The sequence below is a fragment of the Mandrillus leucophaeus genome, unplaced genomic scaffold (genome assembly GCF_000951045.1).
Source record: "Mandrillus leucophaeus isolate KB7577 unplaced genomic scaffold, Mleu.le_1.0 Scaffold233, whole genome shotgun sequence".
NCBI classification, from domain to species: domain Eukaryota; kingdom Metazoa; phylum Chordata; class Mammalia; order Primates; family Cercopithecidae; genus Mandrillus; species Mandrillus leucophaeus.
In genome coordinates this window covers 4,334,992-4,360,729 of record NW_012102399.1, presented here as the reverse complement: position 1 = coordinate 4,360,729, position 25,738 = coordinate 4,334,992, and the positions used below count along the sequence as shown (strand labels likewise).

Genomic DNA, 25,738 nt, shown 5'->3' with positions numbered 1-25,738 from the left:
AGCCACCATGCCCAGTCAAGGAGTCAGAATTCTTAAATGGCTTACTCAGTTGTATATATAGTTGAGGGCAGAAATAAATTTATTAATGAAATCTATGACAAAAACAAACCAATATCCAGAAGACTATGGGCCACCACCACACATTAGTCCTACTTACAGGGACTAGTCTTCAAACATTACACAATAGCTTTTTTCAAAATAAAATAAAGATTTGTAGGCAAAAACATACCAGGTATTCTGAAATAATATATGTAATGCCTACTTCACTATCTGATATGTGAGTCCATCAATAACTGTCAGTTTCCTCCCTAGTTTATCCATATATCCCCTAAATGCAGGCCCCTGTTATGTCAGAGCAATTTTTTTGAGTATATAAAATCTTTTACATGCAGCATTCCACATACTGTTCTTTCTTAAGAGTTGCCTTGGGTGAGAAAAGAACAATACATATGAAATTTCAGCCACTGCCATTTGTGGGAAAATAAAAAATCTCCTTAGATATAGCTGGATTCTGGAGAAAGGGAAATGCTGGAGTCACTTCAACATGACTTGGAATGAGTATAGGTATATAGCTGCCATCCACCTGAAGAGTACTATAATTAATTATATGTCATTAAATGAAAAATCACATCATTGCCAATCTTTTGTAGCAAAAGGAAATGTAATACATCTTTATATGAAAAATAATTTCTTCCTTCAAATACTTGATTTTTCAAATAATTCCAAGTAGTAGAATTTTCATGTTGAGTTGAAATCTCTTCTGACACAAACAGAAAAGGTTATCAGTTCTACTTGGGAAGGACACAAAATGATAATCATCTTTTTCTGCATCATGATGGCTCATTTCAGCTCTGTATTAAAGTTTCTTTGGTTGGAACAGCTCTTACTGTGTTTGTATATTACTTATACTTTGTTGAAGTATCTTGTGTGTCTTACTACATATGCACTGGTGCATAAAGTCTCCAAATGAGTATCACAGCGATATAGGGTGGGTGGTTAGACCCGAATAGTTTATGCAGTAATAATGGACTGTTTTGCTCAAGGCCTGCTTGATTCTTACCTGTATTACTGTGACTCATTGTGGTTTTTATATGCACCAGGATTTCCTTATTCAAACGTAGTATTTTTTTTTTTTTTTTACAGGGTTTAAAATTTCAGTAAAATGAGTTGATCTAAAATTCTGCTGGTTTTTATGGAAGTTCAGGTGTGTGTTATGTTTGCATATCCCTTGGACTTTGGCCTGCGTATCAAAGTCTAAAGATTCCAGATAAAACAGGTCGCTTTGCATAAACTGGGGCTGCCCACTGGAAGAACAAACCTGAGTGTTAATGTCACTAAAGGAAGACCAAGCCTTCAGGAGACTTCTAACACATACTTAGATCTCTCCAGGGTCCTTGGAAGGTAGCAGAGGTCAAATTTAAGAGAGCTTTCTAAGAATTTTTAAGATTTTAATGGCAAATCAGAGCAGCATCTGCTGACCAAATCCACAAATGTGTTTTGCTCATTGTAGTCTAAGTAATTTCTTACGCTTTTATACATTTGTTTAATAGCCTACATGAACATTTGGTCTCAGAGGCAACACAGTAAGTTATGTTTCAATGACAAATTAAAAATGAGGGAAAACACACAGTTGGGCCCTCCATATCCATGGGCTATGCATCCAAATATCAAAAATATTAAAAAAGAATTTAAAAATAACACAAAAAAGCAATACAGTATAACAATTATTTATATAGCATTTACATTATATTAGGTATTATAAGGCATCTAGACATGATTTAAAGTATAACGGAGGATGTGTGTAGTTTATATGTAAATACTACAACATTTTATATAAGGGACTTGACCGTCCATGAACTTTGGTATCTTTGGGGGTCCTAGAACCAATCCTTCCTGTAGATACCAAGAGACAACTATATTCCTAAGTGTGGGTGTGTATGTACATGCATTATTTCTTTCTCCATATTATCCTAAGAGAAATTTACAAAGTTGTACTTGTATTGATTTCTTAACAAAAACGAATACCTTATTCTAAAAAAAAAAAAGCTGCTGCAAATAGCCACCTTGATGATAACTATACGGATTGGAAAACATGAGGTATAGGAGAGATAAGAATAAATAGGAGAAAGGTTGATTCTCAGGGAGACCAGCCACCACCCCCTTGACTTCCACCAGCCCCATCCCAATGTAATCTATACTAAAGTCATATTGTTAAAAAATAAATAATTAAAAGAAGCCTGTGGCTACAAAAACCTGCTATTATCATATTGAACTCCACAAAAGGAGGCATATCAGTTGAAATGTATTAACTGTGAATTATATTTGAAAAGGAAAATTTTAATTTAACTGGACAGTCTCATCTTGCTGGAAACGGCATGATTATAATACAATAATGAAATGCCCCTCCATAAAACACTCCTTGATTTTGGACAATAAACTAATTATAGTTTAACTAAAACACCAACTAAGTGTTTCTTTATATTATTTATGTGAGGAAAAAAAACCTAGTTTGTTATACTATACTCGGAAGGTTTCACAAACAACACTGTTTCAGTGGATGATGCTCACAGAAGAGGCACAGAATAGCAAACTGAAATGAAATCCATCTAGAAGGGATGATTTACTAAAATAATCCACTTTCATTTTCAACCTAATTTTTAATGACTAGTTTAAACAAAGAAACCACTTATATCTAATATAATTAGCATAGAAAAGCATATTAAAGATGTGAAAACGTAGAATAATGCAAAGTACAACATGAAACAAATTCTTTCACTTCAGTTCAAATGCAGAGCATTTCAAGAGTGTCTTTTGCATAGTAAGTTTTTTTAAAAAGCTGAATGATTTTGAAACATTTTGCCATTGTAATAAAAGAGTACACAACAAGGAACCCTGAAACACTATGTAGGACTACAATTTTGAATGAGTTCTTATAAAATGTGTAGAAGTTACAGAAGCATACGATTAGGCTGAACAACAAAGTCTGAAGTTCACAGAACTATTGAATAAAACATTTAAAAGAATATAAACAAAATGTATTAATACTTGATAATATTTGAAAGAAATAAACATTCATTTCTGACAGAGATCCAAAAGGTTCGATTCTAAAATACGATAAAAACTTCAGGTGAGACCAAACAAGAATAAAAGAACTGCTGAGAATGTGCAAGTGTTCAGTCACATTCTGCTCTCTTAAATCAGTTTTATTAATAACTTTAATTGTATAATAATTTTACCTATTTTGTAGGTTTAAAAGAATTTGAGCTTGGATACCTACATTCAGTTGATCAAAGTAGCTTTCTGTAATTTATAAATTCAAATTAAAGACTGGGTGATGAAACAAAATTAAAAGTTAAAACAACTTTGTTTTCAAAACACTCACATATTTTTACTTTGTAATACAATATAGCTGTCACATACAATGACTCTAGTAGGCTTAAATCAAATTGGAATGGGCAAGGACAGCCAAAGAAGGGTTTACACAATATTCAATAAGCAATAGTATCTATTCAGTTTGCAATAAAATAAAAAAGTTCTAACCTAGAAACACAGAAAAAGAATTTATTGTGTTTAAGTTTCCGAAATAAAAGTAAGAGAATAGCACATAATCTGTAACAAGCTGGTCCTACAATTTCTAATCTGCAGTCCCATTAAAACATTTAAGTAACAGAAACAATCTACATGTTTTTCTACCAGGTAAATATACCTGAGAGGGTAACCACAAAGAACCTTCTGCTGCGACATTATGAAGAAGGGCTACGCATGTGGCCGGACTAAGCCATTTCCCAGAGATTCTGCTCACTGCTTAGCTGCAGGTAGTGGTCCATCAGTGACACAGTATTTTACATCAATACCAGCTCATTCAACCAAGGAAGCACAGTAATATTTTAAAATCACCTGTTTATATTCATTAGTATGTAAAAATCACAATACACAGATTTGGAAACGTATAACGTGTCCACCAAAAAGAGTGTATTTTGTCAGCATAAGCTTTTTAAAAAGGCTTAAGCAATGCAATAATGAGGGAAGCAGACTCTACGTGTTGACTACAGTGAAGATATGTTAAAATTATAATTACTCTCATTGCCAAGAGCTTAGAAATAAAAACAAATTTAAAAAATTAAGATGTTCCGGTAGCAAAATTACATCTACTGTAACAATAGCTCCAAGCAAAAAATCAATTCAGAGCTTGAATGCAATTTGTGCTTTGTTTCTATAAGAATGCAGTGTTACTCTCAGACATTTCTAAATGACTAGATTCATAAATAAGCAGTGAATTTCTTTTCATCACAATTTATTTCTAATTCATCCTATGCAGATTATAGACAGAACTAAAAATTACTTAGCTTTTTTCCAGTACTTTATATAAATCGAGATCTTTTTTTAACAGTGATTTATTGTGTTTCTCAAGGTAAAACAACAAAAACAAATTCTAAAATTATAACTTTAAATTAAGTGGTTAAAATTTCAGATGACAGAGCCAATAACTGGTAACAGCTTCTTTAAGTTCATATTAAGAGTCCAATTAAAAACACTAACAACTACCTGGCAATAGTTTGAAAGAATCAGAAGGGTTCGGTGAAGGGAAAAAAAAATCCAAACATGCAAAATACCCCCCAAAACACATGACCTTCTTTTTCATTTTATAATCTAGACTTGTAAAATTTTTATAAATACATGATCATTCTACACAATACAGATCTTCTAGAGCATTTCTAAAGGATATTACAGTTTTTGGTCTTAAGGAATAAAGACTAAGATGGAAAAGGAGATGAAAACAGTGAAATCTGAGAAAGCAATACTCTCTCTACACACAAGCTGTAGTTCATCCAGTCAAGTTAGCGGTTACAGTTCAGTACATGATTTTCAAGGCAACTAAGAAATCAAGACAGATATTTCCCTTTCCTAGAGTTAACAATTCTTTTAAAAGTTCCGATGTATCCATAAAGGAGTGCTGATTTTTGTGGGGTTTTTTCCAAAAGGAAACAAAGAATAAATAGGGGAAAACAAGTTTCCATCCCTAAAGTCACATACACAAGTTAAGTTAAACTATAAGCTAGTTTTAGACTACCCAGTGAAACAGAATTGTTGGTACCATCTGAGGCAGATGCTACCCTCCCTAGTCAGTTCAAAACATGATCCAGTAAAACAAATACACATTGTTATGCCTCAAACAACTATAAAGCATTTCATTATTCTTCAAATACCATGTTTAATTAACTCCTAAGGTAACAGACTTCTAGAATGTTGTATCTTAATGGTGTACCTGAATCAATACTAGCAACAGAATGCAAAATTCAAAACTACAATAAAGGTAAAATCATCATAAAAAGAAATTCAATCCTTATGTAAAAAAAGGGAGAACTGAGTGTGAAATACTAACACCAAATGTCTGAAGGCAGAATTTTTGTTTGTGGAAGACAGAGTGAAGAGATAGATGCATCTAATCAAGACCAAGTGGAAGACAGTGAAGAGTATGAAAAATGCTTAAAAAAGAAAAAGAAAAAGAAAAAGAAGAAGGAAAATGGCGAAGGGACAGGCAGCAAAAGAATTACTAGACAGATCAAAAATAAGAGAAAATGAGGCATGTGCATATGGCTCTTTTTTTGTCTGTCCTTTGTGTTCCTAAATAACTTAAAATGTAAGTGGCATGTAGGCCATACTAGCAGGCAAGAATGAGCCTTGTGATGGATAGAGATGAAGGATCTGAGGCTAACGAATTGTTCTGTTTTTTTTGTTTTTGCTTTTAATTCATACCTGAAAGCCTTGAATCCTTGCTAAATATTCCAGTTGTTTTGAAGGTTGTACTGGAGAACAAGGGGGAGTAGGAGAACTTCCTTTTAAACCTATGGCTTCAGCTGTAGAAGATGTTCCATTCATAAGGAGTTCCCTGGCAATTGTAGCTGAACTATTCGATGTGGGAGATATACTGAAGAAAGAGCTTGAAGGTTGGTTCATATCTTTGGGTGACAAATAGCCTAGAGTAGTGCCAGAGATTACTTTGTGGCGGCTGGCTTCCATCTCTTGATAAACATCAGGAGACAAATGAAGAATTCCTTTTGGAGCTATAAATAAAATGAAGAACACTGTTATTACACTTAATTAAAATAAAAACACATTATAGTATTAACTCAATGGCTTTACTTGGTGTAGTAACAAAGAAATGAGAAATACTGGCAATCAAGTATCTTTGTCATACTGTAGAGGCAACTGCAGTTTCTATTAAAAGGTGAATAATGTCTGTTTCAATTTTCCTAAAATTAGAAGTTTAAAAAATCCAAAAAAAGTGGTTTCAATGGGACTTGTGTGTAGTAGGGAAGCTATAAAGGGACAAGGGAAACTGATGTGTGGAAGTACACTGGGGGAGAAAATTGGGTATGTGCGGTGTCTTCACCCTGCATTTTAATATTTTATATCTCATAAAAGAGGCATGAAACCCCAACACATAGAGCAATTGAGGCACATCAGGTAAAATAAAGGCTTAATCAGACCAAATTTCTTTGGAGGTACAAATGCATGTATTCAACAGCCCAGTGGTCCTCTCACCTCCACAAGGATGTCCCACAGACAACTCTAACTCACAAACACATAAAAAAGCAAATGGGTATCATCTCAAAACTAGCACTGTCTCTAACTTGCTTTGCTCATACCACCATGTGGCTGCTCATGACCCGACCTAGACTCCTGGCAACCATCTTTGATTTACTCACAAGCAAGTAGTTATCATGTTGCTCAAACATCTCAAGAATTTGACCATTGTAGGGATTATCTAGTGCATTAATTCAAGCCAGGCCATGGACAGGTTCTGTCCTCTGTCCATCAAGAGGAGTGGGGGCTGTGTCATCAGCTGATGGAGCTCAAATCATACTAGAGAAGCACTTTCCTTTGACTATCATTTGTCTCAGAGAAGTTTCAAACCACATTTCAACCTGCTTATTCTAATGTCTTTTGATCAGATATCAATAATTTTCAAATGATATTATCTTTTTAAATTGTTGGTAAGGAACCACTCACAGAGATGTGCTCTGAGAGACACAACTTAATTCCCTGTTCTTGCCCCTTCCTCTCCTGATGCTAACCTTCTGATTCAAGCTTTCAGTGTTTCTCTGCTGCTAGTATTCTTAGTGTCCATTTCCCAAAATGTGTTCTATAACATAGTCCCCAAAGAAAATGGTTCCATGATAAATAAAAATTGAAAATAATGCAAATTACATAATACAAATGCCTTTTGCGAAATTAAAAATACACATTAGCATAGTGAAGAATCAGAAACCTCAAAGAACAAAAATCTATTCAACTTGGTTTAACCCAGGATTCCAAGTTTACTTTATGTCCAAGCCTTTGACATAGCATGAATAAAACAGCTAACCCTTTGGGAAATGCTGGAGGCTAGCCCGACTCTCCTCTGACTGAGTCATTTCCAGTGACCTGTCTTTGAGATTGATGACCTTTTCTTCTGCTTGACATTGTCTGCTATTGGATCCCTCTGGTAAGTTTTTCAATTTATTGTATTTTTTAGCTCCATGCTTTCTGCTTGGTACCTTTAAAAGTTTTCTTTTTGTTGAAATTCTCACTTTTTTTCATGCATTGTTCACCAGACCTCAGCGGGAATGTTTATAAGGATTACTCTGAATTCTCTGTCAGGTAAATCACGTATCTCCATTTCACTAGGGTCAGTTTCTTGAGATCTATCTCATTCCTTTATTTAGAAAATGTTTTCCTGTTTCTTCACTTTTCCATGATTCTCTGTGTTTGTGTCTGCACACTACATAAGACAACCACTTCCCCTAGGATTCATAAACTGGCCTCATACTGGAGAAGATCCTAACCAATCAGCCTGGACAGAGATTCTGGAGGCCTCTCAAACTTTTATGCTAGTGTAATCCACTTTCTTTGTTCTTGGCAGTCCCCAAGCATCAGTCCCTTGCTTGTCTCAGTTCCATAAGAGCTCTGAGACAAGCAAGACTGAAGCCAATTCTTCAGGCAACTCCCAGATAAGTTGGGTCATTGGATACATGGCACACCTCTTTGACTCTCCAGGAAAAAGTTGAAAGCTGGAGCTTTTCAACTATTAGCTTTGTGCTGGGCTGAGCAGGGGATAGTGACCACCACCACCAGCCATCTCTGTCTTCATTGGCCCCGGGGTTGCTAAAATATGCCATGTCCTGTCAGCACTCTGAGACTTGCCAGACAGAAGCCAGTCTTCTGGGTAGCCCCAGAAAAGCTAAGGCATTGGATGCATAGTATACATCTTTCCCCTTCCAGGCAGAAAGAAGCTGGGAGCTGGGGGTGGGGGGTAGTGGTCTTGATTGTATGGCACTGCACTGTGGGTAGGGATTATGGCATGAGGGTATCTTGAATTTCCCTGCTAATTAAGATCTGGCTGGTTTCATGCTCACCTGGCATATAGGAGCCTCTTAACTGGTTTCTGGATTTCTCATAAAGAAAATCTGTCTATAAATTATTATTGAATTGCTGTGTTCCAAGACCTCCTATTCTACCATCTTGCCAAGGCTAGAACATTCTCTTACTTAAAGGTCTTTCACCAGTTTATCAGTTACACTAGAGAACCCAAACTCCTTAGGATAACCTAGGAAGCCCTTAATAATCTCTCTCCTACTTACCTCTCTATCTTTGTCTACTAAATATTTCATGAAGATCCCATGCTCCAGTCACACAGATATATCCAATACTCCAGGCTGTCTGATTCCAACACATCTTTATTTCTATCGTTCGATTACACACATGCACATACCCTCTTAGTTGAGCTCCAACTGCTCTAAGCTTCAGGCATCCTACCAACCAATACTGTCCAGACCTCAAGTCAAGCTCAGTCTATCAGGGGCGGAATGAAAATGGATAATACAATGTGATAGGGGTCTCACTAGAGATGGGTGGAGAGAGCAGTGGGAATGGGAAAGGAGAAGTGCCAAAAGCTCAGGGGAGGCTTGCTGGAGATGATGATGACAGTGAATTTCAAAGGATGAGGAGAATACAGCCAAGGAGGAAGAGCACTGATAACAGATGGCCAGCAGGAGCAAGGGCAGAGACCTGGAGAGTTCGTGTTCTAGGAAACCTCAGGCCATGCCTTATCACAAGAGCATACAGAGAGTCAGAATTGCAAATGCAGGTGGGGGCACGCAGGGGCCAAGGTACAGGGAACTTTATCCTGATGCCATTAAGTATAAAAGAGTTTTGTAAGTTTTTTTAAAAAACCTTTAAATAGCTTAAAATAATACAGACAGCCCTCTGCATGCATAAGTCCCATATCCCTGGATTCAACCAACTGTGAATAGAAAATATTTGCAAAGAGAAACAATAACAACAACAAAAACAGCAACAGAAAACCCCACACACAATAAAAAATAACAATGCAACAATAAAAAACAATACAAATTCAAAAACTAATACAATATAATAACTATTTACATAGCATTTACATCATATTTGATGTTGTATACTCTAGAGAAGATTTAAAGTATACTGGAATATGTGCATAGGTTATATGCAAATATGATGCCATTTTCTATCAGGAACTTGAGCATCTGTGGATTTGGGTATCTATAAGGTGTCCTGAAACCAATTCTTCATGGATATCAAGGTCTTCATGGATATCAAGGGATGACTGTATATCAATTCTATTTTATGTATTTTCTTTATTCCTTTATGTTAGCTTTCAAATTCTCTACATTAACATGTGTTAGTTTTTTTATAATGGGGAAAAAATTTCAGTATTTTTTTACAAGAAAACATTACGCACAGGAAAAAATTAAGATAAATCTCATCAGCCAGAGGACATTAATTTCAACATTTTGCTTTAAAAATATGTTTTTAATCCTGTTTTATCTATGCACTTTTTAGCTGTTGTTTACTTGAAAAAACAACTTAAATACATAGGAATACCGTATGATCCTGTCATTGTTTATAAAACAATGTATTTCTACTGCTAATACTAAAAGTATAAAATTTCATTATATGAACTGTTTCTGTTATTTTGTTTGTTTGTTTGTTTGTTTTTTGAGACGGAGTCTCCCTCTGTCGCCCAGGCTGGAGTGCAGTGGCGCGATCCTGGCTCACTGCAAGCTCCGCCTCCCGGGTTCAGGCCATTCTCCTGCCTCAGCCTCCTGAGTAGCTGGGACTACAGGCGCCTGAACCACGCCGGCTAATTTTTTGTATTTTTAGTAGAGACAGGGTTTCACTGTGTTAGCCAGGATGGTCTTGATCTCCTGACCTCGTGATCTGCCTGCCTCTACCTCCCAAAGTGCTGGGATTACAGGGAACTGTTTCTTTAAACAATTCCATATCATTGGACATCTAATTTATCTCCAGTTTTTTGCAATTATAAACACAGTGATGAACATTCTTATAACTCAATTCTTATTCACATGAAAATTTATTTCCTCAAGTTAGAAGCGGAATTGCTAGCTGAAAGGATATTTTAGGGTTTTTGACACTAACAAATTGCCCTCCAAAGAAGTTGTACCAATATCAGACTCCCACAGAGACACATGAAAGTACCTTGTTTCCTATTTTGATATTGGAAATTACTATTAAAAAATCTTAAGGCAGGGCACTGTGGTTCATGCCTGTAATCCCAGCACTTTGGGAGGCCAAAGCTGGCGAATCACAAGGTCAGGAGTTTGAGACCAGCCTGGTCAACATGGTGAAACCCTGTCTCTACTAAAAATACAAAAAATTAGCTGGACATAGTTGCGGGCGCCTGTAATTCCAGCTACTTTGGAGGCTTAGGCTGGAGAATCGCTTGAAGTCAGGAGGTGGAGGTTGCAGTGAACCAAGATCGCACCACTGCACTCCAGGCCAGGCAACTCCGCCTCAAAAAAAAAAAAAAAAAAAAAAAAAAAAAAAAATTTGCCATTTATCAACAGTAACAGAAAGCAGGTCAGTGATTGTCTGGGGAGTAGAGCTCGTGGGAGTGACAGATTGCAAAAGGGCATGAGAAATCTTTTGGGGAGATGAAAATGTCAAGACTGATTAAACTGTAGACATTATGTGCAGTTTATTATACTTCAATTATACCTCAATAAAGTTGTAAATAAAATTTGCCAATTTGATAAATGGAGTGTCATATTACTGATTTTTGTTTTTTACTATCTGCATAAACATTATATATATTTTAAAGAATAACTTAAATGTTACAACTCTAACTTCTATACTCAATTTTTAAAAATCAAGAAACTTAACAGCATTACTTCAGTATTGTTATTATACAGGACTAATGGGTTTGCCAATAGCAATATTATAAAGCAACAAAAATGCTCTCCACACTCTAGAGAGGCATTACCTCACAGCATAAGAACGTGGAGTTCAGGCTCTCTTATTCTACAGTAAAGCCTGAGTCGACTTTTCTTCACATATAAAGATTACTTTCTACAACTAGTCTTTCTACTAGTTGAAAGACTAGTTTCTGTTCAACTAACAGACTAGTCATAGAAACAGCATAAAGACATAGATTTATGTGGTCAAGAACTGAATGACTTTTAACTTGAACATCAGTAACAGTATTTGGATGGGTCATAATTCACTTAGGATCTTCCTGTTGTAAATTTAAGTTGCTTTACAATAGTATAAAGATCTAAAAGTAGAACCAAAGAGTAATTTAGGGTATGCATATTTAAGGACCTTAAATTTATTTTGCCAATTAGGTTTCTCCCAAAAAACTACCCCAATTCATACTTCTATTAGTAGGATGTGATTGTTTTCCCACACTTCTCCCAGGACAGGTTTCAGTTACTCTAAATAATCACTGCCACTCTACAGTAATTCATTGTTAATTTATTTTTGTTTGGTTACTGCTCAGGATAAACTTTTTCTCTTGTAACTACTTTAGGTCTGTGCCTTCTCTGACCTCAATTTTGCTCATGGACTTCAACCACTACACTTCCCTCGCTCAGGCTTGTAACATCCATTATACTCATTCACCCTTTATCTGGAGAGGTCCTGAACCCATTCTGCCATTATCTATCTTTTGTCCCTGATTTTGCCTTTGATGCTCCCATCTTGGTACAGTCTATAACCACAGCACACAGCTACAACGCAGATACAACATGGGCACTGTTCTAGTACCTTACTTCTCATTTAATTCCCATAACAACCATATGAAATGGGCATGATTATTTTCCTTAGAGATGAAAAATACTGAAGCATGGAGAAGATATGAAACTCTACCAAGGTCATACAGATAATAAGCAGCAATGCTAGAATTTGACTCCAGGTAGTCTGACTCTAGAGTTTGAATACTTAACCATTACATTAAATAGCCTCCTAAAAGAACAGGTAGGAAACTAAATGCAACATCCCACCAGCTCCAAACCCCTAAGGCTTAATCCAGTAAGTAAATGCCTGGGGTTTGCCCAGATTGGCTCCAAGGATGACCCATGTCATGATGGTTGTCCCTAGATGTTCCAGAGATAAGCTCACCAAAATCTCACTGAAGTATATGGAGTTTATACATGATTTTAAAGGTCTAAAGTTGCCAGGGACTGTGATATCTTATAAGAAATGCCCACTTGACAAGTTTTTGCTCAGTAGATCTGTGCTTCTTTCAGATGGGTATGTGAATCCTCTGGCATACAAATCTTCCTGGAGCATCTTTATGGAGCTCCAGTTCTTACGGAAGAGCTGAAGAGGGAGTTCTGAATTGGAGAACTCTTAAAAGGTTTTATAAGCGAACTCGAGAACCTTGCCTTTCAATGATCACTGATGTCGTAACTCTTTCAGAGATGCTGAAGAAGATAAATGTTTATGAGTAGCAAGTGGTATCAGAGGTATTAAAACACGGCAAGCCAATGCAGCAAGAAAGATAATGCCACTGATCCAAATGGTTAATGCCACTCCACTGGAACTCCTAGTTTCTCTCAAAGTCCTTGGAATAGGCATAGCTATTTCACAATAAAATAATTTCTTTTCATTTTTCACAGCAAAGCTTTGAAAAAAAAATCTTTGTTTCCATTGCCAGCTTGAATTTATGCCTCAATAATGTTGGACTATAAATTTGTTTATAAATACCTGACTATCCAATAATACTCAGGTTCACTTTGCTACAGTGAGGTTTTCACAATAAAAAATTATAATTAAAAATTCTTAAGCACTAGAAGCAGGGGCTTCTGGTTCAAAACTGTTAATGTGAGAAAAGTATGAACAACAGCATGATTATCCGTCTTTAGTGATTTTTAAAAATCATTTATATGAGAACTGGTAGGCTCCAAGTAAGGTCTGTAGTCTAGTTCATTGTATTATGACAATTTCCTGGTTTTGAAAATGTACTATAGTTATATAAGACATCGCCACTGGAAGAAGCTGAGTGACGGGTACATGCAACCTCTTTGTACCATTCTTACAACTTCTTGTGAGCCTACCATTATTACACTTTTAAAGTTTTTTTGAAAGCACCGTTTTATGCTGCTCTGGGCCTCTCCCTCAATATAGAGATCCCGGAACAGCGCAGTGCTGGGGACACCAAAGTAGGAAGGACTGGCGGCAGCACCAGTCCTAGATATAGCCCTGAGGATAAGCAGGGCTGGCACTGGCAAAGCCTGCTCCTTGACAACTTTGCTCACAGCCTTTGCCTAATGCACAGGCCCTGGCTCCCCAGGCTCTGGGTGCTTGACTTTTAGCTACATGAAAGCAAGGGAGATCCTGATGGCAGCGTGGGCCTCATAGCTGGGACCTTGTTCTCTCCCACGGTAGCCTGAGGCCACGTATTAGGTAAGAGTACATGTGACCCAAGGGAGCCTACTGGACCACCATGGTCATGTCCCTGAAGGTCAGGGACAGGTGGAATGCATCCTTGGCATGATCTTTAGCTCCTAGACTGATGTGAGCTACAGAAGTCCCCCTTCCTGCTGCCCTGTTGTTGGGATCAAATGGAACAGGTAGTATTTGTATGTGGCTCCACCTCTTCTTTTACATACAGCTCACTGCCAATCTGGTCTTCCAGCTGAGACCCTCAGACCCTTAGTTCTGCCTAATTTTTAAGCCAAATATACAGTACTTACGAAGTCAAAAATCAACAATGCAAAATTTAAAATAAACTCTTGTGGACAACTAAAAAGAGAAAATGTTGGCTAAGAGCAAAACAATGAAAACAATCAAAAACTAGGTAAATAATTTGTTAGAGGTTTCTTCTTAAGATCAGTTTCAGAATCACCTTGGAAACAAAAAAGAGACACTAAAAAAACAGTCATTACTGAACAGAATTTTTTTTTTTTTTTTTGAGATGGAGTCTTGCTCTGTTGCCCAGGCTGGAGTGCAGTGGTGCGATCTTGGCTCACTGCAAGCTCCGCCTCCCAGGTTCACACTATTCTCCTGCCTCAGCCTCCTGAGTAGCTGGGACTACAGACGTGCGCCACCACACCCGGCCAGTTTTTTATATTTTTAGTAGAGACGAGGTTTCACTGTGTTAGCCAGGATGTTCTCAATCTCCTGACCTCATGATCCAACCGCCTTGGCCTCCCAAAGTGTTGGGATCACAGGCGTGAGTCACCACACCCGGCCAAAATGATGCATTTTAATGTGCTCAAAAAGCATAACCTGAACAGTGGTGAAATTAACCTTGTTCTTAACCTTAAAGTTGAACAGAAGCACTGATTTTGTTAATTTGTGCATTTTATTGATCTTTTTTTTTTTTTTTTGCTACATTTAACATAATGATGTATGTGAAGGGTTCTTAATTTGGTGAATGTTTATTAATAAAATTACCGACAAAGAACTTTTCAGGAAGATGTTTGCCTTTTGGTGAACACAGTACCACAGGGAAAATGCACATAGTCCAGTCTTGCCCCCAAAAAGGCAGAATCCCAGGTCATGATACAGCATCCAGCATACCTCCGAGAGGAAGGAGGAGGAATACAAAATAGTAAATAATACATATTCCTCAAAACACTAAAAATGAACAGAAACAACAGCAATAAAGGTTCTTCAAAAATGTTTTAAAGATCAATTTATAATGAACTGGGAAATGCCTTTGGAAAGCTTGTACCTTAGTCAAATAAAAGTGTGAGTGAGTTTTCAAATTCAGGACTGGCTGCTATTTTTTCTTTAAAACAGGAAAATGAAAAGCATGTGATAACAAAGAATATGAACCTGGGTATGGTGAATAAATTCATCAATCATCTTTTTTTTTTTTTTTAACCTTACACAAATGTAGTAATTTACACTTTTGCCAGAAATTTTCTTTAACAAGAAGATTCTGGAGCCCAAAATGAGTCATGCAAATCAAAGAACAGTCTGGCACAGGCATTATTAATAGTGATACAAGGGCTGCTAAATATTTTGAAATAGGTTGACTTCACAACAAGGGCAGTGCACATTGTATATGACTCAGAGTCAGTATGGTGCATGGAAGTGATTGGGGAGTTCAGGAATTCCCCAGAAGCACATTCACCACTCATCTTAATAATAAGGAAGATTTCACTTGGTTGGCTTATTTAGTAGAAATTCTTTTCAAGGCTCAGCTTTTCAATAAAGAAACACTGTGACTACTTCTACCAAGTAAGACAAAAAAGTTGCTGTGAAAATGATGTTTGAGAGCAGCTTGTGAGGATAATGAGTCATCTTCAATTTTTAGTTTATTTAAGTGGGGTTAAAATGTTGCTCGTAAAATAAAGATCACCCTTGGTTGTTTCTTCTCAGAAAAACTCCATTAGTTATGATTTCCCTAAGACAGAAAAACATCAAAAATTGGATTAAACAAGTCTGACATATGACACAAGTGACCTGATCTCTCAGCAGGAAGAAACACATACTGAAATGTCTACCCCAACAGCTTCCAAACACTGCACCACAACACTCCTCTGCCAGGATTCCTATTGCTTGTTCCAAATGCTTTGCATATATTAGTTTAGTAATCCTCACAATGACCCCCAAGAAGTAGGGACTATGCATATCCCCATTTTACACTTAAAGGCCCTGAAACACAGGTAATATGACTGGCTTAAAGTCACAGCCAGTAAGTGGCAGGTATGGGGGCCAGTATCCAGGCATCTGGCTACAGTCAGCACGTATAACTACCTTTCAGTAGTAAAACAAATAACAAACCAAGAACTACTGTTCTTGTATCTATACATTTAAGAAGTTCTGGGCATTTGGATTCTTGAAATATTCTAACACCATGATAGAGACAAGAAACTGTCAAGATATTGAACTTCATTTCTTCATTTCAGACCTATTTTCTAGGCTTGATGAACCTCAGTCTCTCCTCTCATAGTAAAAGGAAAGATGGAGGCCAGTGCAGTGGCTCACACCTGTGATCCCAACACTCTGGGAGGCCAAGGCAGGAGGATCACTTGAGGCCACAAGTTTAAAACCAGCCTCGGCTATACAATAAGAAGCTGTCTCCACAAAAAATTAAAACTTTAGCTGGGCATGGTGGCATGCACCTGTAGTCCCAACTACTCAGGAGGCTGAGGCAGGAGGATCCCTTGAGCAGAGGAGTTCAAGGCTGCAGTGAGCTGTAATGGCATCTCTGCACTCCAGCTTGGACACACTGTCTCTTTAAAAATGACAGAACGAGAGAGACAGACTGATTGAGATTTTCTCATTGTAAAACCACCCATTGGGAAAAATGTAAAAATAACGCACTTGGCCATTTTCACAATTCTGTTTGTGGGAAGAAAGTAACTTCAAATATTAGGTTCACATAAAGAAAAACTTAAGCACAGCCTTAGGATGAAAGAACTTAACCCACAAAACACTTTCTTACAATTCTCCTTACATGATCTAATTATGATTTAACAATTTACTACAAATTAGTCTATATATTATTCAGAAACTTATGGAAGATTCCACAATACTGTTAATAAACACAACTAACTGGAACTGTATAAACATTAAGTACTGGGCGGGGTACAGTGGCTCATACCTACAATCAGCACTTTGGAAGGCTAAGGCAGGAGGGCTCCTTGAGCTCAGGAGTTTAAGACCAGCCTGGGCAACACAGCAAAACCCCATCTCAAAAACTATATATTTTAAATAAAAAATATATATATTAAGTACTTATCCAATTTTTAAATTTTCTTGTAAAAATAAATTCACTTTTTAGAACCAGGAAAGAAGCAGCCTAGAAGGAAGAAAATTTAGACAAAACACACCTTAGTCCAGCCAAATACACACAAAAAGACCTGTTCTCCCACTTTTATCTATGTATCAAAGGCAGAGAGGGACTTTCACCCTTGCAAAGCTGTAACAAGTCTCCCCAACTTCCCTGATGTGGTAGTGTCAGAAAAAACTGAGTAGTGTCAATGGAGATCATGTAGGGACACTAAACTTCTATCCCCACCTAGCAGTAATAGGATCCCCCCTCCCCTCCGTGCTGGAGTGGTGTCAGGAGAGAATAAAGGAGAATCAGAACTAGTGGGAACAAGGTCACCTCACTATGGTGTCAGTGGAGACCATATGGGGACCAGAATTTCCACTCAATCCAGGGTTGGGGGTGGGGGAGATGGTATGGCTATAACAGCGCAACATGAGGGACTGTTATGGTGACAGGACTGTTCTGTATCATATTTATAATACCACCTTAGTTGTGATATTGTACTACAGTTCTGCAAGATGTTACCAGAGATAAACAAGGCAAAGTGTCCACAGGATCTCTTTGTATTAATTCTTACAACTGCATGTGCATCTACAATTTTCTCAAAATAAAATTTTTATTAATTATATTTTAATTTATCGTAGAGACAGGATCTTGCTATGTTGCCCAGGCTGGTCTTAAGCTCCTGGCCTCTCACTTCAACCTCTCAAAGCATTGGGATTACAAGTGTGAGCTACCATGCCTGGCCATCAAAATAAAAAGTTTAATAAAAAAGAAGTCTTGGGTGACACCAACAAGAGGGTAGAACAGGAAGTCCCAGCCCTTATTCCTCACTCATACATTGATTTAACAATGACATACAAACCAATATACCTTTTTGAGAATTCCAGAATCCAGTTAAGAAGCTGCAGTACCCCAGAGGAGCACAAAGCCAAGAACGACCACACTGAAACATGTTAAGAACAATTTCACTTTACCCACAGCAGCCCCCTAAGTCAGCATAGCTTAGTGCCACATAGCTTAGTGCCAAGAGACAGCATTCCAGATCACAACTTCTCCCTTGGGGTAAAGATGAGTAGAATGTGCATCCAACATTTTAGGTTTTGAAGGGCTTCCCAAAGGACTAATTTTTGTCTTCCTTCACTTGGAGTGCTGACAGAGCCAGTATATTTTGAATAGCTGGGATATTTAGTTTTCCCAGCACCATTTGTTGAAAATGTGGTACCATACAGCATGGAATACTATGCAGCCACAAAAAAGAATGAGATCATATCCTTTGCAGGGACATGGATGGAGCTGGAGGCCATTATCCTTAGCAAACTAACACAGGAATAGAAAATCAAATACTGCATGTTCTCACTTATAAATAGGAGCTAAATTATGAGAACACATGAACACATAGAGGGGAACAACACACACTGGAGCCTATCGAAGGGTAGAGGGTGGAGGGTGGAAAGAGGTAGAGGATCAGGAAAAATGACTAACAGGTACTAGGCTTCATACCTGGCTGATGAAATAATCTGCATAACAAGCCCCCATGACACAGTTTACATATATAACAAACCTGCACATGTACCCCTGAACTTAAAAAAAGAAAGTTAAAAAAAAGAAAATATACTCAGTGGGTCCTCAAATAATTTTGTTTTGTTCAACATCATTTTGTTATAATATTGATGAGAAAAAAATCAAATTCCACCTGGGGTCACTGTCTTATGTGGAGTTCTCATGTTCTGCCCATATCTGCATAGGTTTTCTCCAGGTCCTCCAGTTTCATCCCACATTTAAAACATATGCACATTAGGTTCACTGGCAGGTCTAAGTTGTCTCAGTATGAGTGTCGTGTGTGTGTGTGTGTGTGTGTGTGTGTGTGTGTGTGTGCGTGCGCATGCATGCACGCACGCACACGTGTCCTGGTATGGAATGGCACCTGTCCAGAGTTGGTTCTTGCCTCTGCTCCCTAAGCTGCTAGAATAGGCTCTGACCAACCTCAATCCTGAACTGGAATAAGTGGGTTAGAAAATGAATGACTAAATGAATATAAATTAATGTAAAATTAAAATCTGTAAAATGCATGATAATCATATAATAGGGTTTGGTTTGTGTCTGTACCCAAATCTCATGTGGAATTGGAATTCCCAGTGTTGGAGGAGGGGCCTGGTGGGAGGTGATTGAATCATGGGGGCGGACTTCCCCCTTGCTGTTCTCCTGATAGAGTTTGCACAAGATCTGCCTGTTTGAAAGTGTGTAGCACCTCTTGCTCTCTCTCTCCTGCTGGCCATGTGAATATGTGCTTGCTTCCCTTTTGGCATCTGCCACAATTGTAAGCTTCCTGAGGCCGTCCCAGAAGCAAAATCCTGAACAGCCTGCAGAACCATTAGCCAATTAAACCTCTTTTCTGTATAAATTACTCAGTCTCAGGTATGTCTTCATAGCACTGCGAGAACAGACGAATACATCATACAAATGCACAACAATAAACAACGCAGTACGAAAGAGTTCAGTGAGCCCACTGTATTTGTTATTGTTTGTTTTTGAATTGTGTGGTGGTAGGAAGTACTCCTTACAACTTTCACTTTGCAAACATTTATTCTTCGATTTAACCCACCACCACTATGACTGCCGTCACTCACATTGAGTAAACAATTATCTTGTTTTTATTAAACTTTCTTAATTGTAAGTGTAAGCTCATTATTTATTTCAATGTTTAATACTGCAATTTGGGTCTTTACTGAGAAGTTTGGTGATATTTCTCTAATCACAAATATGTTATAAGAACTTAACTCTTGTTTATATCAATCAACCTATGGTAAAACTGATTCGTTATATGTCATTTCACTTAAAGTAGTGGTTTCTAAGAACCTATCAATGATGTTAAGAAAGAACTTATTGTAATTAATTTTTTTTAATGGTAAAGCAAAAAAAAGAAGTCTAATGTTCTGTATTAACACAAAATGTAATAAAGTAAAAACAACAATAGTGCATTGGTAAATGCAGCAGACTAGAGCCCAGCTAACTGGGTTTCAGTTGAGGCAGCAGATATTCTCCTTATCACGTTTTCTTCATCTGTAAAATGAATTAGTCTTAAGGAACTTGAAAATCTCTTTCAGCTCTAATAATCTATGAATCATCTTAACACGAACCAGAAAGCTTGGAATAAAAGAACACACTTGAATAACATCACCCAAAAAGCCTGTTGAGTGTTTTTTACATTTGACTATTACCAAAGTTTTTAAATCTTAAGAAAAATCAAGTAATGTAGATGGCTGTGTCACTGATGTAATAATAGTTAAACATTTCACAGTTTCTCAGCCATTTAGTGTTTTTACATGATCCACCCAAATATCAATCTGGTATCTGAAACAATAGTTTGAACATTTTCCATGTAATAAAACATCTTAAATGTTTTATAAAAAATCCTGGTACATGACATATAAAACATTCTTTCAAAATAATGCATACTTAATTTTAGTGGAATTTCTTAAAAACACTATTCTCTTTTTTTCCTTTAATTATCAGCAAATGATATATCTAGAAATAAAGGTGCTGTCTAGTGGCAACTGCAGAGACCCTGGAGTCAGAAGACATGAGTTCAAGTCTTCACTACCTTTAAATAAGAGTGTCTTTAGACCTATTATAAAAACAACTGAGTCTCAATTTTACTGTATATAAAACATGAGGCTGGACATTCTCCAACCTTTTCACACTTAGGACTCCTTATGTTGTTTTTCTTCTATGCACACCATGCTTAAAGGATCTGTCTTTCAGACAGACTGCATTTATTAAGTAATAATAAATCATTTTTCCAAGACTGCCAACCTGAGATTCAGAATATCTTGAGGTCTGAATTCAAATAAAATTCTAACCCAAAGCAAAGCAATCTACTAAGAATAACTGTATTATTTCCATTAGGTTGCTGAAATACTAATTATTCACCATTATTATATTGAGTCCAACAATAACACGCTGAGTATCTCAGGTCTGGATAATACATAAATTCCTAGAATTCTAATTGTTATATGTTATAAACTACTCAAAAGATCATTAATACAGTGGGGGGAAAAAGTGAAAATGTAATTCTTTCATTTGCTCAAATACTGAGCACCAACAATGCCAGATACTGTGCTATATGCTTTGCTTTTTAAGATTTAAAAAAAAGGCCTGTAATCCTAGCACTTTGAGAGGCCAAGGCGGGCAGATCACCTCAGGTCAGGAGTTCGAGACTAGCCTGACCAACATGGAGAAACCCCATCTCTACTAAAAACACAAAATTAGCCAGACGTGGTGGCACATGTCTGTAATCTCAGCTACTCGGGAGGCTGAGGCAGGAGAATCACTTGAACCCGTGAGGCGGAGGTTGCAGTGAGCCAAGATTGCACCATTGCACTCCAGCCTGGGCAACAAGAGCAAAATTCCACCTCAAAAGAAAATCAAAAAAAACAAAGATTTTAAAAATTGATTTTTTTTTCAAATAACACTTGTGTCTTATTTTTTATTTTTTTAAATGAAGTCTCACTCACTCTGTGGCCCAGGCTGTAGTGGTACAACTGTGCTCACTGCAACCTCCACCTCCCAGGTTCAAGCAATTCTCCTGCCTAGGCCTCCTGAGTAGTTGGAATTACAGGCATGTGCCACACCATGCCTGGTAAATTTTCATATTTTTAGTAGAGATGGAGTTTCACCGTGTTGGCCAGGCTGATCTCAAACTCCTGACCTCAAGTAATCTGCCCACCTCAGCCCCCAAAGTTCTGGGATTACAGGCATCCCACCTTTTCTTATTTGCTGGGATGGGGGGAGTGGGGAGTTGGGTGGGATGGTGGTGTTTATCTTCTATTTGGACTCGTCTTTCAAGAAGCAATTTCATCTTTAAAAACTACTGAAATCATCAATAGTATCAAAAAGAGTACAATATAGTGAATAAATACTTTCTAAACAAACGAAAGAATGAATGATGCATTAACATTATACAAATAAGTTTTAGGGAAACTATCCACACTGCCTTCCTGAACCTTAATAGTTTTCAACCATACAGTTAGCTCCCTGTTGCTTCTTTTAGTGCTTCATAATTGATGCTTTGACTACTCTCACACCTCTTATTTCTGTTGCCGAGCAAGGAGATTTTTGTCTTTTCAATTACTTGTACTCCATGTAGTATGTGTAAGAAGATTATAGACCAAGTATATTTTTATTCACATTTGTTTAAACACACATTGCTTTAAACTGACTCATGTTAAAACACAAGAAACACTCAATGATTAAGCTGGGTGCAGTGGCTCATGCCTATAATCTTAACACTTCGGGAAGCCAAGGCAGGACGACTTGAGGCCAGGAGTTTGAGACAAGCCTGAACAACTCCGCAAGACTTTGTCTCTAGCGGGGGTGGGGGAGAAAAAAAGCTGGGTGTGGTGGCATGTCCCTGTAGAATTAGCTACTTGAAAGGCTCAGGCAAGAGGATCCCTTGAGCCCAGGAGTTCAAGTCTGCAATGAGCTATGATCACGCCACTGCACAACTGACAAGAGATTTGCAAACAGAGCGAGACCCTGTCTCAAAAAAAAAAAAAAAAAAAGACAACGATTAAAACTGGCACATAAATAGTTAGATGAACAGAGGAGAATAGAAAGTCTGGAATAATGCCAAGTTCATAATCTTAGTATATGGTAAGAGTGAAGTCTCAATGCAGTGGGGAATAACGTTGGGTCCATATTTTCAGTATAAATAACAGACAGATCAAGACTTCAACATTTCAAAAAATGAAACTATAAAAGTTCCAGAAGATAATTTAAAAGAAATGTTTTGATTGGAGGTTCCAAGATGGCCAAATAGGAACAGCTCCAGTCTGCAGCTCCCAGCGTCAGTGATGCGGAAGACAGGTGATTTCTGCATTTCCAACCGAGGTACCGGATTCATCTCACTGGGGCTTGTCAGACAGTGGGTGCAGCCCACGGAGGAGGGCGGGGCATCATCTCACCCAGGAAGCACAAGGGGTCAGGGAATTCCCTTTCCTAGCAAAGGGAAGCTGTGACAGACAGTACCTGGAAAATCGGGACACTCCCACCCTAATACTGCGCTTTTCCAAGTCTTAGCAAACGGCTCACCAGGAGATTATATCCTGTGCCTGGCTCAGAGGGTCCCATGCCCACGGAGCCTCACTCACTGCTAGCACAGCAGTCTGAGATCAAACTGCAAGGTGGCAGTGAGGCTGGGGGAGGAGTGTCCGCTACTGCTGAGGCTTGAAAAAAACCAAAGCAGCCAGGAAGCTTGAACTGGGTGGAGCCCACTGCAGCTCAAGGAGGCCAGCCTGCCTCTGTAGACTCCACCTCTTGGGGCAGGGCATAGCTAAACAAAAGGCAGCAGAAACTTCTGCAGACTTAAACGTCCCTGTCTCACAGCTTTAAAGAGAGTACTGGTTCTCCCAGCACAGAGTTTGAGATCTGAGAATGGACAGACTGCCTCCTCAAGTGGGTCCCTGACCTCTGAGTAGCCTAACTGGGAAATACCTCCCAGTAAGGGCCGACTGACACCTCATACATCCGGGTGCCCCCTGAGACAAAGGTTCCAGAGGAAGGATCAGGCAGCAACAGTTACCATTCTGCAATATTTGCTATTCTGCTGACTCTGCTGGTGATACCCAGGCAAACAGGGTCTGGAGTAGACCTCCAGCAAACTCCAAAAACCTGCAGCTGAGGGTCCTGACTGTTGGAAGGAAAACTAACAAACAGAAAGGACATCCACACCAAAACTCTGCCTGTACATCACCATGATCAAAGACCAAAGGTAGATAAAACCACAAAGATGGGGAGAAACCAGAGCAGAAAAGCTGAAAATTCTAAAAATCAGAACGTCTCTTCTCCTCCAAAGGAATGCAGCTCCTGACCAGTAATGGAACAAAGCTGGACAGAGAATGACTTTGACGAGCTGACAGAAGAAGGCTTCAGACGATCAGTAACAACAAACTTCCCCAAGGTAAAGAAGGATGTTTGAACTCATTGCAAAGAAGCTAAAAACCTTGAAAAAAGATTAGATGAATGGCTAACTAGAATGAACACTGTACAGAACACCTTAAATGACTTGATGGAGCTGGAAACCATGGCACAAGAACTATGTGACACATGCATGAGCTTCAGTAGCTGATTTGATCAAGTGGAAGAAAGGGTATCAGTGATTGAAGATCAAATGAATGAAATGAAGTGAGAAGAGAAGTTTAGAGAAAAAAGAGTAAAAAGAAATGAATAAAGCCTCCAAGAAATATGGGACTATGAGAAAAGACCAAATCTACGTCTGATTGGTATACCTGAAAGTAACAGGGAGAATGAAACCAAGTTGGAAAACACTCTGCAGGATATTATCCAGGAGAACTTCCCTAACCTAGCAAGGCAGGCCAACATTCAAATTCAGGAAATACAGAGAACACCGCAAAGATACTCCTTGAGAAGAGCAACTCCAAGACACATAATTGTCAGATCCACCCAAGTTGAAATGAAAGAAAAAATGTTAAGGGCAGCCAGAGAGAAAGGTCAGGTTACCCAGAAATGGAAGCCCACCAGACTGACAGTACATCTCTCGGAAGAAACTCTCCAAGCCAGAAGAGAGTGGAGGTCAATATTCAACATTCTTAAAGAAAAGATTTTTCAACCCAGCATTTCATATCCAGCCAAACTAGGCTTCATAAGTGAAGGAGAAATAAAATCCTTTACAGACAAACAAATGCTGAGAGATTTTGTCACCACCAGGCCTGCCTTATAAGAGCTCCTGAAGGAAGCACTAAACATGGAAAGGAACAACCGGTACCAGCCATGGCAAAAACACGCCAAATTGTAAAGACCATCAATGCTAGAAAAAACTGTATCAACTAATGAGCAAAATAACCAGCTAACATCATAATGAGAGGATCAAATTCACACAAAACAATATTAACCTTAAATGTAAATGGGCTAAATGCTCCAATTCAAAGACACAGACTGGCAAATTGGATAAAGAGTCAAGACCCAGCTCACATACAGAGACACACATAAGCCCAAAATAAAGGGATGGAGGAAGATCTACCAAGCTAACGGAAAACAAAAAAAAAAAAGCAGGGGTTGCAATCCTAGTCTCTGATAAAACAGACTTTAAACCAACAAAGACCAAAAGAGACAAAGAAGGCCATGACATAAAGGTAAAGGGATCAATTCAACAAGAAGAGCTAACTATCCTAAATATACATGCATCCAATACAGGAGCACCCAGATTCATAAAGCAATCCCTTAGAGACCTACAAAGAGACTCAGGATCCCACACAATAATAATGGGAGACTTTAACACCCCACTGTACACATTAGACAGATCAATGAGACAGAAAGTTAACAAGGATATCCAGGACTTGGACTCAGCTCTGCACTAAACAGACCTAATAGACATCTACAGAACTCTTCACCCCAAATCAACAGAATATACACACTTCTCAGCACCACATCACACTTATTCCAAAATTGACCACATAGTTGGAAGTAAAGCACTCCTCAGCAAATGCAAAAGAACAGAAATTATAACAAGCTGTCTCTCAGACCACAGTGCAACCAAACTAGAACCCAGGATTAAGAAACTCACTCAAAACCACTCAACTACATGGAAACTGAACAACCTGCTCCTGAATGACTACTGGGTACATAACGAAATGAAGGCAGAAACAAAGATGTTCTTTGAGGCCGGGC

General features: G+C 38.1%; 1 protein-coding gene across 2 annotated transcripts in view; it reads right to left on the bottom strand.

Moving 5' to 3' along the window:
• The window catches only part of STAU2 (staufen double-stranded RNA binding protein 2), a 341,604-nt gene that overhangs the window by 124,133 nt on the left and 191,733 nt on the right, over positions 1–25,738 (bottom strand). Inside the window, exon 10 of one of the 2 annotated variants that reach the window (XM_011982001.1) lies at positions 5,758–6,065. In XM_011982001.1, the coding sequence (XP_011837391.1) occupies positions 5,758–6,065 (308 nt within the window). Of the gene's footprint in view, positions 1–3,715; positions 6,066–25,738 lie in introns of those variants that run through there. The other variant, XM_011982002.1, reaches the window with a different exon arrangement.